This window comes from Electrona antarctica (assembly GCF_951216825.1).
Source record: "Electrona antarctica genome assembly, chromosome: 8".
Lineage (NCBI taxonomy): Eukaryota > Metazoa > Chordata > Actinopteri > Myctophiformes > Myctophidae > Electrona > Electrona antarctica.
The window spans coordinates 39,057,773-39,074,445 of NC_136789.1; the positions used below are offsets into that span (position 1 = coordinate 39,057,773).

General features: G+C 45.2%; 1 protein-coding gene across 3 annotated transcripts in view; it reads right to left on the reverse strand.

Annotated features, from left to right (window-relative positions):
* Positions 1–567: 567 nt before the first annotated feature.
* Positions 568–16,673, reverse strand: part of LOC306927857 (homeobox protein cut-like 1) — a 151,565-nt gene continuing 135,459 nt past the window's right edge. For 2 of the 3 annotated variants that reach the window (XM_079507724.1, XM_079507723.1), the window contains exons 21-25: positions 16,496–16,673; positions 14,008–14,073; positions 8,537–8,725; positions 4,397–4,766; positions 568–3,999 (exon numbers count right to left, since the gene is read on the reverse strand). The exon at positions 16,496–16,673 is cut by the window's right edge and continues 176 nt beyond it. In XM_079507724.1, coding sequence (XP_079363850.1) covers positions 3,330–3,999; positions 4,397–4,766; positions 8,537–8,725; positions 14,008–14,073; positions 16,496–16,673 — 1,473 coding nt within the window. In that variant the 3' untranslated portion in view covers positions 568–3,329. The remainder of the gene's footprint in view (positions 4,000–4,396; positions 4,767–8,536; positions 8,726–14,007; positions 14,074–16,495) is intronic. The other variant, XM_079507725.1, reaches the window with a different exon arrangement.

The following is a 16,673-nucleotide window of genomic DNA, read 5'->3' on the forward strand; positions in this document are numbered from 1 at the left end:
GGTTTCTGCCCGACGACAAGAACGGTATTCTAAGCTCAGAGTCTGGTCCCTGCTTTCTCTACAGCCAAGAATGAGGGAGTCAGTCAGTGCATCGATTGGATGCTCTTTTTCTTTTCTTTTTTGCCTAACAGAAGAATCCACTGCACAGCTGCTGTCATCTCCATTTAAATGTTTGAATGTTTGACCGCTTTAGTCATAAAACTCAAGCTCTGAGTGAAATATGATCAGGTGCAAATGGCATTTAAAATACCTCCTTGCCAGACTCTTTGCTGTGAGGGAGGTCTGGTATGCTAAGCGTACAGAACACAGTAAAAATGGTGGGTTAATTTAACTCAGAGAGTGTCCAAATGGAAGCAAATGGACCCTTACGGACACTCTCAGGCTTAAATTAACACTGAGGGTTATATTGTGTGTGCTGTGTGTGTGTGTGTGTGTGTTGGGGGGGGGGGGGGGGGGGGGGGGGGGGGGAGTAAAACCATGCAAGGACACCTTGATTGCTAAATCCATACATGGCCAAACGTTTAACACTGACCTAAAGGACACTATGAAAACATAGTCTAGCTCTTTAATATACATGTATGACACCTACATCTTGTACATATGACCCAAATACTGCCGGCAGTCTATCAGTCTAACAACAACAAAAATGTAACGACACCCCTTATAATCCCTTCCATACAATAATAATAATAATAATAATAATAATTGAAATAATAATAAAGAGAAAACAGAAATGAAATATGAGACATTAAAATGTAAAATAGAGCACCTATAAATAACCAGAGCCAAACTGTTAAAAAGAAAAGAAAAAAGAATAAATAATTTGATGAAGACAACTAATGTGAGTATTATTATGGCAAATAACGAGACCTACTGTGCCATGTTTCTGCTTGGGGGGGCGAAGCCACTACGAAGGAGGAAACAGGGTGAGAGTTGTGCATGTAGAAAAAGAAAGACACGTTTAGAAAACTCACACAAACATATTTTCTCAAGGGAACGCAGATGCGGTATAGGGCAATAGACTCGGTGTGCATATTAAAAGAGAAATCTCACACACACACGCGCGCATGTGCTTACGTTTGCGTATACGCATAGAAATCCATGAGGGAGAGAGGCAGTGGGCAGGCAGGCACTGTGAGCTTGTGGCTTAGAAGGACAAGGAGAGGGAGAGGAGTGAAGGAGGAAGGGTTTAATGTAACCACATTAACCCTGGCATTCCTGTTTTGGGCAACTTTTTAACATCTTTCAAAAAACTAAAACTAATGTTTTTTTGCCATTTGTCATTATGACAAAGTAGAGAGGGCTTAAACGGTTCAATCTTCTTGACCTATAAATGGCAGGAGAGGGGCTCTTGGTAAACGTCTATTTGTGACTTCAATTCGTGTCAATTTGTCTTCCACCCTTTGAGATAAAAATCGCTTTGCGATGCGACTGCGCGCCACACGGTAAGTACTCAACCGGCATGCATTTAAAAATTAAATAAAAAATAAATAACTCCACATGGCCATGTTTGAGAAGTGACAACATCAATTGACATGGGACTCAATTCTTAAACTAAACCCCAAACCCAAATCTGTGTGAAGCCCGACATTCATGTTGAAAAGCAGGGCTTGTTCTTTTGAGGTCAGGCTTAAACACTCTTCCGAGGTTCGGGGTTCAGTTGAACTTTCATTCGATGACAAATGACAATGTCTCCTTGGACGATACTTTGGTTTTCTTTTCTAAATTCATAGTCCAGGCTGTTGTGAACAATCTTGGCATCATTTTGGTAGGTAAAGACCTCTGAAACCTCTGTTAAGAAAAAAAAAATCACAATTGGTGAGTGTATCTGGAAGGGTTTTTAAACGAGGACACGTCAGTTACGCGGACAGATCTGCTGCAGGCCTGTTCGTCTCCTTGTATGTTGCATATCAGGACCAATGAGTAACGCTTAATTTATACACCATCGTACGACAAAGTATAAACATGGTTTAAGAGGAACTCGGGAATTACTTTCCTTTCTTTCCATCTTTTCTTTTCCCCTAAACAATGGACAGTACACTCACAATCACACAACTGCGATGGACACAGTTGAGAGCAGATAGAGCCTGAAACTTGGAAACCTCCGTAAAGTGAGCTGTGCATCTCCTGGCCTTTTCATCCAATGAAATGCCTCTGTTTCTCCTTAGGGCCGACGCCGTGACTCGCGGGGGCCTCTGGCCCCCCGCCGCACACCCGCGGGTTCTGAGGTCTGAATAGTGTGTGGAAGTTTTGCTATTCCGTAGTTAAAAGAGGTTAAAAAGCAATGTCCATTGCTTTTGATTTTAAAATATGCCAACTAAGGTTTATTTTTTTTGTTATTTTTTTTTCTGTTATTTTTTTTTCCTCAAACCTGAATTTGGCCTAAAATGCAGAGTATTAAATTAACCTGCCACAGACGGCACCCAAAAAAATGGCACCCGAGGCAACCGTTAAAGCTATGACAGAAATGTGCACTACTTAACAAAGAGCTTCTACTCATAAGAAAGAACACTTAAGAAAAGGTTTTCTTTTTTGCCCTTTCCTGACGTGACCATTGCATTCTATGTTATGCATTAAAAGAAAGGTGAATTTAAAGTGATATTTTGTTTTACCGTTCCTTTCAAAAAACAGGTGATTAGTATTCTCACTTTTTTTCTTCTTTTTTTTTTTGCTTTCTCAAAGATTCAGGAGTCAAAACTAGTATTGTTTAGAGTCAAACGACTGTGCAATCTCTCAGTGGCAACCCGATTGCATTAGAAGTCTCTCTCTTCTCCTTTCTCGCAGGAGAGAAAGAATTTGATATGAATGTGGATTCCGTCTCGACCGAGTCAATAGTTTGATGAGAATTCCAAAGCCATTAGATGGCGAGTTATAGGATAGACTTGTGGTTCAATGTCCGCATGTCACTCCTCTTGTCTTGATTCTTGGCTTGTCACTATTGTTATGCTTAATTTCTTGATGGTAGTCACTAATAACAGTCAAACACCTGCAACTGTAAGAAGAAAAAGAAAGAAAATATACATTTGAAAACCAGTTGGGGGGAGGAAAGGGAGGACATTGTTATATTGAAGTTTAAACGGTGAAAACACACGGAGTGAACAAAGTTTGAGGTGGCGAATGAATCTTTCAAAGAAACACGCACGCACACACACACACGCACACACACACACGCACGCACACACACACACACACACACACACTCACAAAATTGCTTAAAACTTCTCCTCCTGTGGAGTGACACTTCTTTGCAAGTAGTGCAGTGTCTCTACGTCTCTTGCGCACCTTTGGCCGACGGTGTTAAGGCCCTGTGGCCAGCAGGGCTCTGCGTTCTAAGTGCTATTTTCTTTTTTTCCTTCCTTTATTATGTCTGGAACCAAACCAGGTTGCTGTGGGCTGCGAGAACGGACCATTTCGTCCACCCCGCCGTGCTCTGAAAGGGTCTTTAGAAGACGCCGGTTCTCACCCAGAAGCGCTGCACCAGGCTTGGCCTTCAACTGTGCAGTCAGGGCACTAGAAAAATAGGGATCTCTTATTTCCGCTGCTGTTGTGGCTGTTAAGGAGGGGGGGGAGGGGGACACGCATCCAAACTCCCATTCGTGAGGCTCGTCCTTGCTGGCGACTTTCTCCAGGCGGTGGATGATGTTGTTGAGGTTGGCGGCCTTCTTCTTGCGCAGGCTACTGTCGCGGGGGTTGCGGGCCGCCACCGTGGACGTCGAGGTGTGGCCACCGCCGTCGGGAGTGTTGAACAGGCCGGCCAGGAGGCTGCTGCTGCTGCTGCCGGCTCCCGCGGAGCCTTCCTCCATTTGGTCAGACTCCAACGACAACCCGCCCGCGGCGTTGAGCTCCAGGCCCGCGCGGCTCTCCAGCGTGCCTTCGGACTCGGTGCCGTCGCAGCTGTCCCCCTCGCTGGCCTTGGCCACGCGGCCCGACGGAGAGCGGCCGCCCTCGCCGGCCGCCTCCCGGATCTCCTCGATGAACAGCTCGCGTCGGATCCGAGACCTGGAGAGAGGGAGAGACGGCGGCGTGACTGCTACAGTGCTGCACGTTTCATCAAGTCGGGGGTCCTTGAGGGAGTTCCATGGGGTCCTCAGCTAAATAAGTTAAACTGTAGCATCAAAATTGGTTTAACCACTTTTTAACCAGATTTATTTAAAAAAAATAACCAATAATCTAACCTCAAGCACAATGTGTGTGTGAGGCTCGACATCCGGGTGCTGAACTAGCTAAGTCGCGTCTTTGCATTGACTTCGTATGAAATCGCGCCGCTCGAACATTTTATCTCTCGGTGGGAACGCACCTTTAGAGTTCTCCATCTCCACGTATAAATGGAAACCAAAATGGCCCCTCACATGGGTCTTTATTTCCGTCTATAAATGCGCACGCCCGTCCTGATTACCTGTAGTTGTGGAACCAGTTGATGACGGTGCTGGTCTTGAGGCGGAGCTGCGAGGCCAGCTCCTCGATGGTCTTGGGCGAGGGGTACGGCTTCTCCTGGTAGGCCCTCTTCAGGGCCTCCTTCTCCTCGGGCGCCAGCACCACGCGGGGCTTCTTCAGGTGCTGCGCGGCCGCCGCGTGCTGGTGCTGGTGGTGGGCCTGCTGCTGCTGCTGCTGGTGGTGGTGGTGGTGCTGAGGAGGGCTCCCCCCGCCGCCGCCCTGGCTGAAGTCTACGGCCGCCGCCGTGCCACCCAGCTCCCACCCGGCCACCACCGCCGCCGCCGCCGCCGCCTGGCCCTCGCTCAGCGAGCTGTGGCGTCGCTTCATGTAGGCTGTGACACGAGAGAGAGAGAGAGAGAGAGAGAGAGAGAGACTCTTAATCACTTTCCACAGGGGGTCGCTTCGCTATTTTGGGCATTTCATTATAGGCGGATATATTCTGAACATTAGAATAATATCACACCTGTGTAAAGTGAGGGCCGCTCTGGTTATCAAATTTGATTTGATTTGATTCATTTAGAAAAGCAATTATAAAACAGCAATTTGAGGATTACACAAGAAAGTCCAAAGAGGTCCGCTGAGGTCATTGAACACAACAATATGAAATACATATAAAAATACATTACAATGCAAAACACATGACAGTAACCCATTTAGGCCTGACCTCAACATTTAAAGAAAATCTTCTAAATCCTCCAGTTTTCTGAAATAAATATTTTCACGATTTTTCAAAAATAGCAGACCTACAAGCTCGTAGCGTGCCACTCAGTGGCACGCTATGAGCTTGTAGATCTGCTTTTTTCAATAGCTAAATTATAACATAATAATGTTTAAAACACCAAAAGGGGTTCCCGCCCAAAATGGTTTAACACATACAGTACATACAACGTCATCATACATCACATTCCGCGCTCAGCCAATCAAATCATCGCTATGGGGTACACACACATTGCTCAGCCAATCATATCGTCGCTATGGGCTACACACAGACACACAAAGCTGGGCATAGGAGGGGCAGAAGAATTGCCGACCTATAAGCTTAGATGACAGAAATGTGCACAATGTTATGGAGGAACAGGGGTCATTGACATGTCCCATTGTCCGTACAATGAAATGTGTCCGTGCCAAAGACTTGGTCTTGTCCATGGCAGACTTTTAAATGTTCTTTTTTTCCACACCATTATAAAGTTCTGACACTTATTTACTACTATGACATATTAGGAGTTCAACTAGTACTAGTCTATCTCAGATGTTTGATGTGTAAGGACCCCTTAAAACCCATTTTGGGCGGGAACCCCTTTGGGTGTTTTAAGCATTATGTTATACTTTAGCTATTGAAAAATAGAAGATCTACAAGCTCATAGCGCGCCACCGAGTGGCGCGCTACGAGCTTGTAGGTCTGCTATTTTTTTTAAATCCTAAAAATGTGGCGCAAATCTTTGAATATATATTCTTTCAAAGTGAATGTTTTTAACTCAGGTCTAAATGGGTTAACTCTGAGAGTGTACAAATGAAACCAAATTGGACCTGTAAGCGTCCGTTTGGTTCCATTTGGACAGTTACAGATCTGTTATATTGGTCATTCATAACAGATCTGTAACTGTGAGAGTGTTTTGGTGAATCATATTATTGTCCACTCATGTTGAATGTTCGTGGAATTAATTAACTTTTGACAAAAATGTCCACCACGAGCCAGCATGGCCATGACGCCTGTAGAGGAATCGAACCCAAGTCTCCAGTGCGCCACCCGGATGCCCCACGGGGTGAACACCTGCATATTGCAGATTGTAGGCCAGGGTGATTGCATCATGAGCAGCTAATGCTGAGCTAATGTTGAGGCTGAGCTATACTTTAGTAGCCTTATTTATCATATATACCCCAAATCTTTTTTTTCTGATCAATAAATAAAGCATCACTTAAGAATAATCTGAGACAAAGTAAAGTAACACCGGTAACTGGAGCAACTATTAAACATATTACATAATTCATTTTCAGGGATTGTACCGGTCATCTTACAACATAATATCACTAAACCACCACAAGGGGGCAGGCTTGCCATAGACAAGATCCTCAATGCCTGACAGCTGAAGGATGGACCACAATGACCCTTCCATTCACTTCTGCTTGTCACAATTTCAAACACATTTAAAAGGGTTCAAATACAAATTTAAATTAAATACACAAATTAATTAATTAAAGGCAGAATTATTTTGAATAGCATTACTGTCAGCATCTACACGCATTATCCATCCCTGATTCCTCTGCTGTAAATGTGTATATTTTATTGTCCACAATCTAAAATGCACTGCAATTAAGATATACCGTAGTTCCTTACTCGCCAGCCGTTAACATTAAGAATTTATATCATATCCATATAATCATACAAAAGCAATTATTATACTACTCACAATCTAAAGCTAAAATGAAGAAAATCTTTTTTTTTCTTCTTTTTTTTTTAAAATAGTATAATGTATTCAGTTATTTGAAGTTGTTACGTTTCCTCTGAATTGCACTGAACCGCTGTAGACGTAGGGCTATTTCTATGGCGACGACAGCCATTTTCCAAAGCCAGCGCTTCTTCTTCTTCTTCTTCACCATCTCCTCCCATGCTCCCCCGCAACCCTTACCATGCACGGAGCACGGCGGCACGGCAAAGAGCATTCATCACTGGAGCCTTTAGCACAGCTGCTGCTAATGAGCAACCACCCCCCCCTCCCCCCCGAACTGCAGCCGTCAGCTAGCCGCTACGCTGGGATAATGCCATGGACAGCGCAGCGCCGAGCGCCAGGCGGTGACACCGAATCACAGCCTGAGCACTGCCTTTAGCCCATGACACAAAGGACCAGCACTGTGACTTTTATACTGCGAGGAGTGTTTAACCCGCTAAGACCTCGAGGCCCATTCTACGGATGTGTCTCTCCTTAAACCCCAACGGTTTTCCGAAAAAGGTATATAATTATGCTTCCATGTCAGTCAGGGGTTCTCAAACCTTTTCGTGTCAAGGACCCCCACAATTATATGTGTTTGGCTGTGGACCCCTCTCCATCTCCCCCACAATTATATGTGTTTGGCCGTGGACCCCTCTCCATCTCCCCCACAATTATATGTGTTTGGCTGTGGACCCCTCTCCATCTCCCCCACAATTATATGTGTTTGGCCGTGGACCCCTCTCCATCTCCCCCACAATTATATGTGTTTGGCCGTGGACCCCTCTCCATCTCAAAATATGTTGTTCAAGGGACTCCCACCCCCCCCCCCCTCCCCAGAAGCAAAGATTTGAGTTAAAAATGTTCGCTAAAGTCTTTGAACCTGAAAATGTATAAATAAAATTGTACAAACATAAACTAAAATAGAAATGTACGGTTCAAAGATTTGCAAAAATAGCAGATCTACGACCTTGTAGATCTGCTATTATTGAATAGCCAAAGTAGGCAATAACGGTTACAGTGGTTCAAATCTAAAATGGCACTGATGCTTTCCCGGTTTGAATGGGTTAATAGGCCTAATCACTCCAAGAATGTTCACTTAGCTAGTGGAAGGCTGGACGGAGCGACGAGGCTAGCAGCACGAGGGGCAAATATGCACTGGACTCTGAATAAGTAGGCCCCAGAGAGGCTGGGGCCTGTCATATCTGATGAGGTGCTTGATATCTGGCACCCTAGATCAATCCTGACAGTGCCTAGAAACATCGCCCCCCACCCCATCCTGCAGAGATCATTTAAGTGCAAACAACAGGCGTGCAACACGCTCTCTCTCTCTCACACGAAGGGATATTGCACGGCAGCAGCATCAAGAAGCCTGCACCGCCTCAGAATCACACCGGATGGAAAATGAACAAAGCGCAATGTGCTCGTTCGCAAAAATATCTAACGGTGGTGTTTTTGGAACTGACGACTATAATGATCCTTTATTGGCATGCAAAAACAATCTGGAACTATTGAGTCAATGCACTAAAAAATAAATAGAATTAAGAGAGAGAAAAGGAAAGCAGGTGAGGATGAAATTGGGCAAAAGAAACCAGTGCTCTCAAAAAACCATAATGGGGAGCAGCATGCTCTAGAAATGTTCTAAACAGTAAATCAATAACATGCGTGAGTGTCACCTTTCTTCTCCATGCGCTTCATGTCCATCAGTTTCTCCACGTTGTGCGGGTCGCGGAGCCACAGCTGCATGCGGACGAAGGGCTCTCGGCCCTTCAGGCTGAGCTTGTGCCAGGGCTTGGGCCTGGCCAGCAGGTCCGACACGGAGCCCTGAGTCAAGCCCAGGATGCTCTCCCCAAACAGACGTTGACCTGCCAGGAGAGAGAGGAGAACACCCATCGTAATGAACCCGGGATACAAAATGACATTTTAAAGTTAAAAATTAAAATCCCACTTTCTTTACCTAGATTTAAAATATATTTCAAAAGATTGTTTAAAAAGGAAACAAATAAATACAATAATTGTACACATTTTAAAACAAATCTAAGAAATTCCATAAATAAAATAAAAATATATAATTCATTAAGAAGTAGTGAAAATAGCCGATCTACAATCTTGTTGTGAGCTACATCTGCTATTTTCACTAGTTAGGGTCCCAGGCAAACGCCTAATCGCTCTTTTGGGTCACGACCTGAAAAGTTTGAGAACCACTGTTCTAGAGATGGTAGAAGACTGATTTTGGCGACTGGAATCACAGGAACATAAATGTGGCCCTCTGGGAAGTGCTTTAGAATGCCCGGAAGCATTTGTTTGCGTATCTTTATGCCACATGGCATTATATTATTGAATTCCCTAACCTGCCAATTCTCTAATAGCAACTGCATCCGTGTGATCTTTTTCATCACTTTGAACTACAAAGAATACTGTACTGAAGGCTATAATTATGGTGTATTGATGTCTTGGTGGTGATTGACTGTGTTCCACACCCAACACTATAGAAAGAGTAAATCTCTCTGTATTGACAATAAGGTTTTTTTTCAGTATTTCATACTTGAATAGCAGAGATATGGTTCAAACGGTTTCTGAATCGAGGAGGTATTTTAGCCCCAATTGCCAGCACCACAAAGCTTCCAACAGTAGCCATTTCGCCATGTGGGCCGAGCCCAGAACTTTGTAAAAGACTTGGCCGCAAAATAGAAGAGTTCATCGTCTTTGAATAGCTTGAGCACGGCAGAGGTTTCAGAAGAGCCAGGACGGTTTAAAAAACATGGTCGGAAAGTGAGCGCGAGCTGGGTTTCCAGTATCACCGCTACAAAGCAGAGTCTTTTTTAAAGGCTTCAAAGTGCCCTGTTTCCACTTCGCTACGTCCCACAGGACCCCTGCAAACTTGTTTTTGGCAGTGTAGTGTTGGTGAGAGGGAGGGAGGGAGGGAACGGTGTATCTTTTGTTCCTCTGTGCAGGTACAGCACATAGACGGGTGTTGGGTTGTGGAGTATACTGTAGGTAGGTGCTCACATGGGCCTAAGGGCTCATTTACACGGTATAAAGTTGAAGGCGTCGCTTCTCTTCAAGGGGACAGACGGTGAAGAGAGGCAGACGCCCCGGCTGCCACGTCCGTTTCGATCGCTGTGCGAGCGAAATAAAGCGGGTGTCAATTACACCAGCGATGCAGCCCTGTGTGCGTGCACGCGTGTTTGCACAATTGGGTCAGATGCAGAAGAGAGAAATGCCCATTCAGTGTCACGCCATGCCCTGTTTATCAAATCAAAGGAGCATAAGTGACTCCCCAAGTGAGCCCCCGTCAATTTAAAGCGAAAACACCCAGGTCTCAATAAATTCATTGTTCTCCACCGACCATAAATCAACAAGCCTATACCTACAGTATTATTGTCAAGCGGACCATTACGTACACGGCTGGAAAGATGCCTTGGAATTCGATTTGGGAACGAACGACTAAGGTAAAGGAAGAGAAGTGTTTGCCAGAAGGAGCGCCCTTTGTGTCCTAAATATTACAGCTACAGTAACGTGTTTTATGTGGAGTCATTTGTCACGAAACGCTGGGGCACGCACCGCCACCACTCCAGCGAGCAATCCGATTTTAGCCCCAGCGTGCGTCATCAAGTGGATGTGGAGCGAGCCCATAAATCAGCCAAGAAGAGAAGCGCTAACACAGCTAACATGCTAATGTGACCCCATTTGGGAAGGGCTTTCGGGTTACGCCCGGCTATACGTCTGAGGAAAGGAGGGGGGGGGGGGGGGGGGGGGTGAGGAGATCGAGCGGCCCCCGGAAAAAGGGCCCGATGCTCGGGGAACTCGGTTATAGCTCGCTGCCAGGCCAACGGGACAGGGGAGGCGATTTAGCTTCATCTGATTGTGAGCGGTTCCAATGACGGCAGCTTAAACGACACCATCCATCATGGTGTGGCTTTAGAGGACAGGTTACAAAGACAAGGGAGGGAAGGGAGGGGGGGAGGGAGGGGGGTTATAGCGAGGGTCGCCCCCCAGTCTAGGGACCGTGGAAGTGGAATAGTGCTGCTGGTGAAAAACACTGAAACGCTTCATGGGTATTGAGGCTGTTGAGGGGAGGCGATAGGGAGAGGTAATAACTTCTCCAAAGAGAAGTCCACACTTGTAAAATCCTTGCGTGTTTCTAATGAAAACTCTGAGAGGGTACAAATACAACCAAATGGACCCTTTGGTTGTATTCGTACACTCTCAGAGTTAAAGTAAATTACAGTAAATGAACTCAGAGGATTTTTTGATTGGGTATAGGCGTTACACTGATTAAAGACTGAGTATCCTATTGGCTTAATGACAGTTATTATTGATGTATGGTTCTGCGCATTACTCTACAATACATAATACCTGCACAAACATGCACGTTTGTAAATCAACTGGTTTCGTATCTGGTTGTCGCAGTAGCAGAATGTGACGCCTTTCCTCTTAAAGCCGAGCTCAGCTGACTTTGGGATTTGGTTAAATATTTAACTTCTGTGCCGCCGCGATGGACATAACATAACGTTGAGCGGAGGGCTCAGTCAGCGTGGTTGAACCGCACGGAGCCAGTTGGATCCTCCAGAAAGGGGTCAACCACTTCACGTCTCCTACCCGCCCATGAGCGCTCATGCAGGGCATGGCGGCTACCACCCAGCCTCCATAAAGTAAAGTCTATTTGACCTAAAGTACAGTTCTGATCAAATCTGAATCAGAATTCTCCCCCTCAAATGTTTTTAGCAGCGTATTTTGTGCACGGGTTTAGCTATAAAATTGGATCATTTGTAACGCAACAGCCACGTTGGACACGGCAGACTGCATGCGGCTATACCTCTAGGTCCCATAATGAATCTTACAGATAAGAGGGATGACTCTGATGTCATATTGGTTGGAATTGGTTGGTACTTGCTGATGTAAGTCTGTGTCGTATCTTGTTTCACAGAAATAAATCACCATTGGATCTTGCTATGAGACAACACATTTCTATATATTTTGTTTTAATATGCCCAATAATATTGTTACGCAGGAGTGTAATGTAACCGACAATGTGATCTAAATGGGGTCAAATACACATTTTTGCATTTCAGCATTTCAGTTGATTTTTTTCCTTCTATAGTGTTTGGCTTCTTTACGATGTTGTTTTGACGCCTTGTATCGGCTGGTTGCTAACGAGCGGCAGCTCCCTGGCTGCTGTTTAACAGGGGTCACGCCCACATATGCTTCACAAACGCCACGCGGAGCGCTTGGGGCTCCGACACGCCCGTTTCCTGCTGCCACTATGTGTGTGTGTTATTAAAAGTGTTGCGTACCGATTTGCCTGCGCTGATGACTTCATTTGCTATTTGTTTTTATGTCTTTTGGGTTGGCGCCCATCACGATACTCGACTCGAAGACGTTTGCGTGGAGCGTGCCAGTTCTCTTTGTTTGGCATGTGAACACTCCACACATCATTCAGTTCTCTAGGATATTTAAATGAGAGAGAGCAGGAACACCAGCAACTTGTCAAAAGACTGTGTAGATTTGATATCGTTGCTGAAACCTTTAAAAGTAAAAAAAAAAATGTAATGGTTTTGAACCAGTTTCCACCCCACATAGACGACATAGCATGGTAGCGGGCTTTAAATAGTTTGGCTTTTTGTCAAGCTTGGCACAATTTCAGGCTACATGACAAGTTGGAAGTGTAGTGACTCAGTATTATATTTGACTCCATGGCATTTTAAATTCACTTTTTACAGTCAATTATGCTGTGCCTATAGTATTCACTAGGGAGCTCTTGACAGCTTTACATTGTTTGCTACCGTCATTATTATCTCAGTAATGTCAATATGGCCTCTTCATGTGGCATGAAGGTTTCAAGCAAAATGAAAATGTCACCATCAGTCACTCACAGCCTCTTCATGTAGCCTACATGCAGGGTACAGATAGCGTGCTACTGATGCAGTTAGTTTGTCATTATGCCTGTTAGTGTGACAGTTTTCTGTTCTCAAAGGACCATACCAGTGTTACTACATTTCATGTCATTCTCCATTGTCAACAGCAGCCACATAGTGTCATAAACCTTCCGATATTTCCCCAAAATTGCTTCATTATTTTCACATTTATTGGGTTTGTTTACATCGTTGCCTTCAATACTGCACACGTTGCAGAACGTACGTGAACATTTTGTCAACGTTAGGGACAGGTCGAAATTTAAATAGGGGTACCCCTGGAGGAAATGTATGTGTCCTGATATAAAATACCATCACCCTCCCTGTGAATGAAAATAAAAATCCAGTCCCCTCCCCAGTTGATTAAAACAAAAAGGAATCACCCTCCCCTATTAATTAATATCACATTTACCTGAGTATTATTTATTCCTAACTTTAATCTGCTAGCGTTTTTAATATGTGAGAAAATAAAGTGACAGCAAAAATCGCGAAAAATCACTGTCCGCTGTGAGGTTTGAACTCACAGCCAACATGGACAATGGTCTCATAGTCTAACGCCTAACACAGCAAGCTATGGAAGCTATTGGAAAGTGAGGGGGTTGTAGTGTGTACTTACACACTTGGATAGGCCAAGCACAATGATTGACACAGGGGGAACAATGCAAACCGGTCCTGTTGGGAAGAACCAAGTGAAAGCAACAGAGGGGTATCGTTGACCAAAGTTGTACTTTAATTCAGAAAAGCTGTAGTATTTTATTATCAAAATTGGATCACCCTCCACAAAATGTTTTGAAGCGGGGTCAATCTCTAATAATGGCTAGAAGTCACAGTTAGACTGGTATGGTCCTTTACAGTTTGCCGACATTGCAGATGTACACGTTATGCGCCAGTGCCACACACACACACACACACACACACACACACACACACACACACACACACACACACACACACACACACACACAGCTAAACATGCCAACACACATACATGTTCAGAAGAACCGCTTTGGTCACAATCTAGAAACACATTGATTGGGGGAAAAGCAACAAGTTTGGGGAAATATTGTCTATCTTAGATATATATATTATTCTGCACGTAGCCCTGCCTCAGTATGTGTTTCCTCTTTTTTCTTTTTTTTCTTGGGAATAAATGGGACCGATGTTGCCCTACTTGTGATAACATTATATCTAGGTGAGGCCAGACAACCATGTTACTGGCAATATATGCATACCTTGTAGAACTTGACTTTGGGGGTTTTCAGTATTTGTAAGGGTCCATAGATGATTCTTGCTACTTGCTACAGCCCCACCCACGGTGTATTTTTTGGTTGAGAAAGACAGAAGAACAACAATCAAAGCGGTCAGAAAAAGGGAATATGACATACGGTATATTTAGAAGTGAAATTTTTTACAGTATATGTTTTAAAGCAGGCCCCTCATGATTATGAAAATAATGGCATATGGCTGATAAAACGGATAAGCAATGTGACTTATGTATATGGAGTTTGAACTGACCGCAGAACTGGAATTGGATACAACGTGTGTCTGTTCAAAATACCATTCTTTAGGATGGTCAGGGTGGCACGGGGCTAGTTTCTGTGTAAAGCTACTACTTATGGCAAATCACTTGAATGCTGGTGTTGTTAAAAAAAAAAAACAATATTATTTGGAAGTATTGGTTTTTCTCTTCAATATGTCTAAAGCAAAAGAAAAAAGGTCCAACATTGTGTTTTTCCACAGTGGTTACAGTTGTTTACGAGTTACTAAGGTGCAGTAGGTCAAGCTATGTTAGATAGATTATAGAGTTTAAGGACAAGGAGTTAGCTGTGTTAAATAAAAGTTAGCCGTCTGTTTGGTGCTACCAGCTAGTGCTATAGTAATAAGCTAATCACAGAACTGGAACTGGTTCATGATTCAATTTACAGCCGTACTGCCCAGGTTTGCTAAGTCACCTTATCCCATACCCAGCCTTTGTTTGCCCTGGCTGAGGGGAGTGATATAAGGACAGGGGAAGGGTGATAACTGATATCAGCCCTTGGGCTGATAACTGTTAACAGTGCTGGGGGGGGGGGGGGGGGGGGAGCTGCATGGCTAATCAGCACATGCTAAAGTGCCACCATGGTCTGAACTGTGGCCGTGACCTCGCTGCAGAAGGAAACTCAGCATGTCAAACATGGCCACCACGCCGCGTTGATCAAACGTTATCTCCTCATTGTGTAAATAAGGCTATGGGTATGCGATAAACAAATAATCGCCTCGACATTCGCCGCCATAGCCCCTAGCTGGCAGTGGCAGCCAACCTCAGGCGATGATAAATGACCGGCTGTAGGGCTTATACACGCACGTACTGCAAAGCAATTACATCCCCAAGCTATACTGTGGCGGACTTATCATGGCACACAGTGGAATGAACCCCCTCCCCCGTTTGCTCCACAATTTTGTTGTTGTGCCAATTCCCCCTCAATTGCCCCCTCTTGTATAGTCCCTGCTACCCACTGCTAACCTCTAGACGTGCACATGAAGTCCCCAGCCGTTCATTTAGGAGCTTCACCAGGGGGGGGGGGGGGGGGGGGTATAACACATGAGGAGGAACAGGCACGCTATCCTTCCATAGTTCCGCACCCCACTGAACGGGTGCCTCCTCCATAAAGCTGTAGGTGTCTCTGCACTATAGCCAACCCAGCTGGCTTCCCACACACAACAACGGCCAATGGGCTCTATGCACACAGAATAACTCTTCCTTCTTCCGGGCCGCTTCCCTACTTCCTTCACAGGTGTTACCGGTGATACTAATTAAGGCTCTGTTCCATTTAGTGTGCAGTGGTTCTCAAACGTTTTAATTTCAAGGACCCCCATAACTCTGGGAGTGCACTGTCAGAGCTACACACCCGTACAGGGCCATGTGGAACCCACTCAAGGACACTTTGCGACCCACTGGTGTAGCAGAGCAGTGTTACCAGTGAGCCAACACGCACCCTAGCAGGCTCTGTGCGTACGTGACTCTGTTTGACCAAAATGGAACAGAGCATCAGCGGTAACACCTCTGAAGGAATTAGGGAAGGGGCCCAAGTTCTTTCCAAAATGGCGTTTGTGCATGATATAGCCCATTGTGTTCACTGGAGCGCCCAGGATTCAAACCCCCTCAAGTCTGCCGTGCCAGCCGCCGGACGCCCCGGAACGCCATTTCTATCCATTTCCAGTTCTGTGGGCCTGACGTTCTCTCCCTCTTAGAGAGAACCTACAGCATGTGGGTGCGCATGTTAACCAGGGGTGTCACCATTCTCCACAATTCTCACAATTCGATTAAATATCCAAATGTAAACTTTTAAACCGCAATCCCCTCAAGGTTCAATACTACTAGGCCCCCTCCTGTTACACTAAATATCTTTGCGGAAAATAGTCGATGTACAAGCTCACCACATGTCACCTCGTGATGTGTCGTGAGCTTGTAGATCAGCTATTTTCATCAAATGTTTCCCCCAACATTTTTTTATTGTGGTTTTGCAGGTTAGGAAACTCGACCAAAATGTAAGTTTCGATTTAGATTTTTACTTAATTCGATCGACGCCGAATTTTATTACATTTCTTTTTAACATTTTTTGTGACACCCCCTACTACAGTATCCACCACCGGTGGGACACACAACAACACAAAAACAACCGTACTGTAAATGCAATGAACGCCTCCATGCGACCCCGCACCTCCCCCCTATTAACTCACCCAGATTGTTGTCGGTCAGCACCTCCTTGACCTTCTTGGTGATGGCGTAGGTGTCCAGCTCCGGGGAGATGGCCACCATCTCCTGGATGCTGAGGCCCGCGGGGCCGCCGACGACGTGCTGCGGCGGCGCAATGCCGCTGGGCTGCAGCTCGCCACCCATCATCAGCTCCTCGCCCCG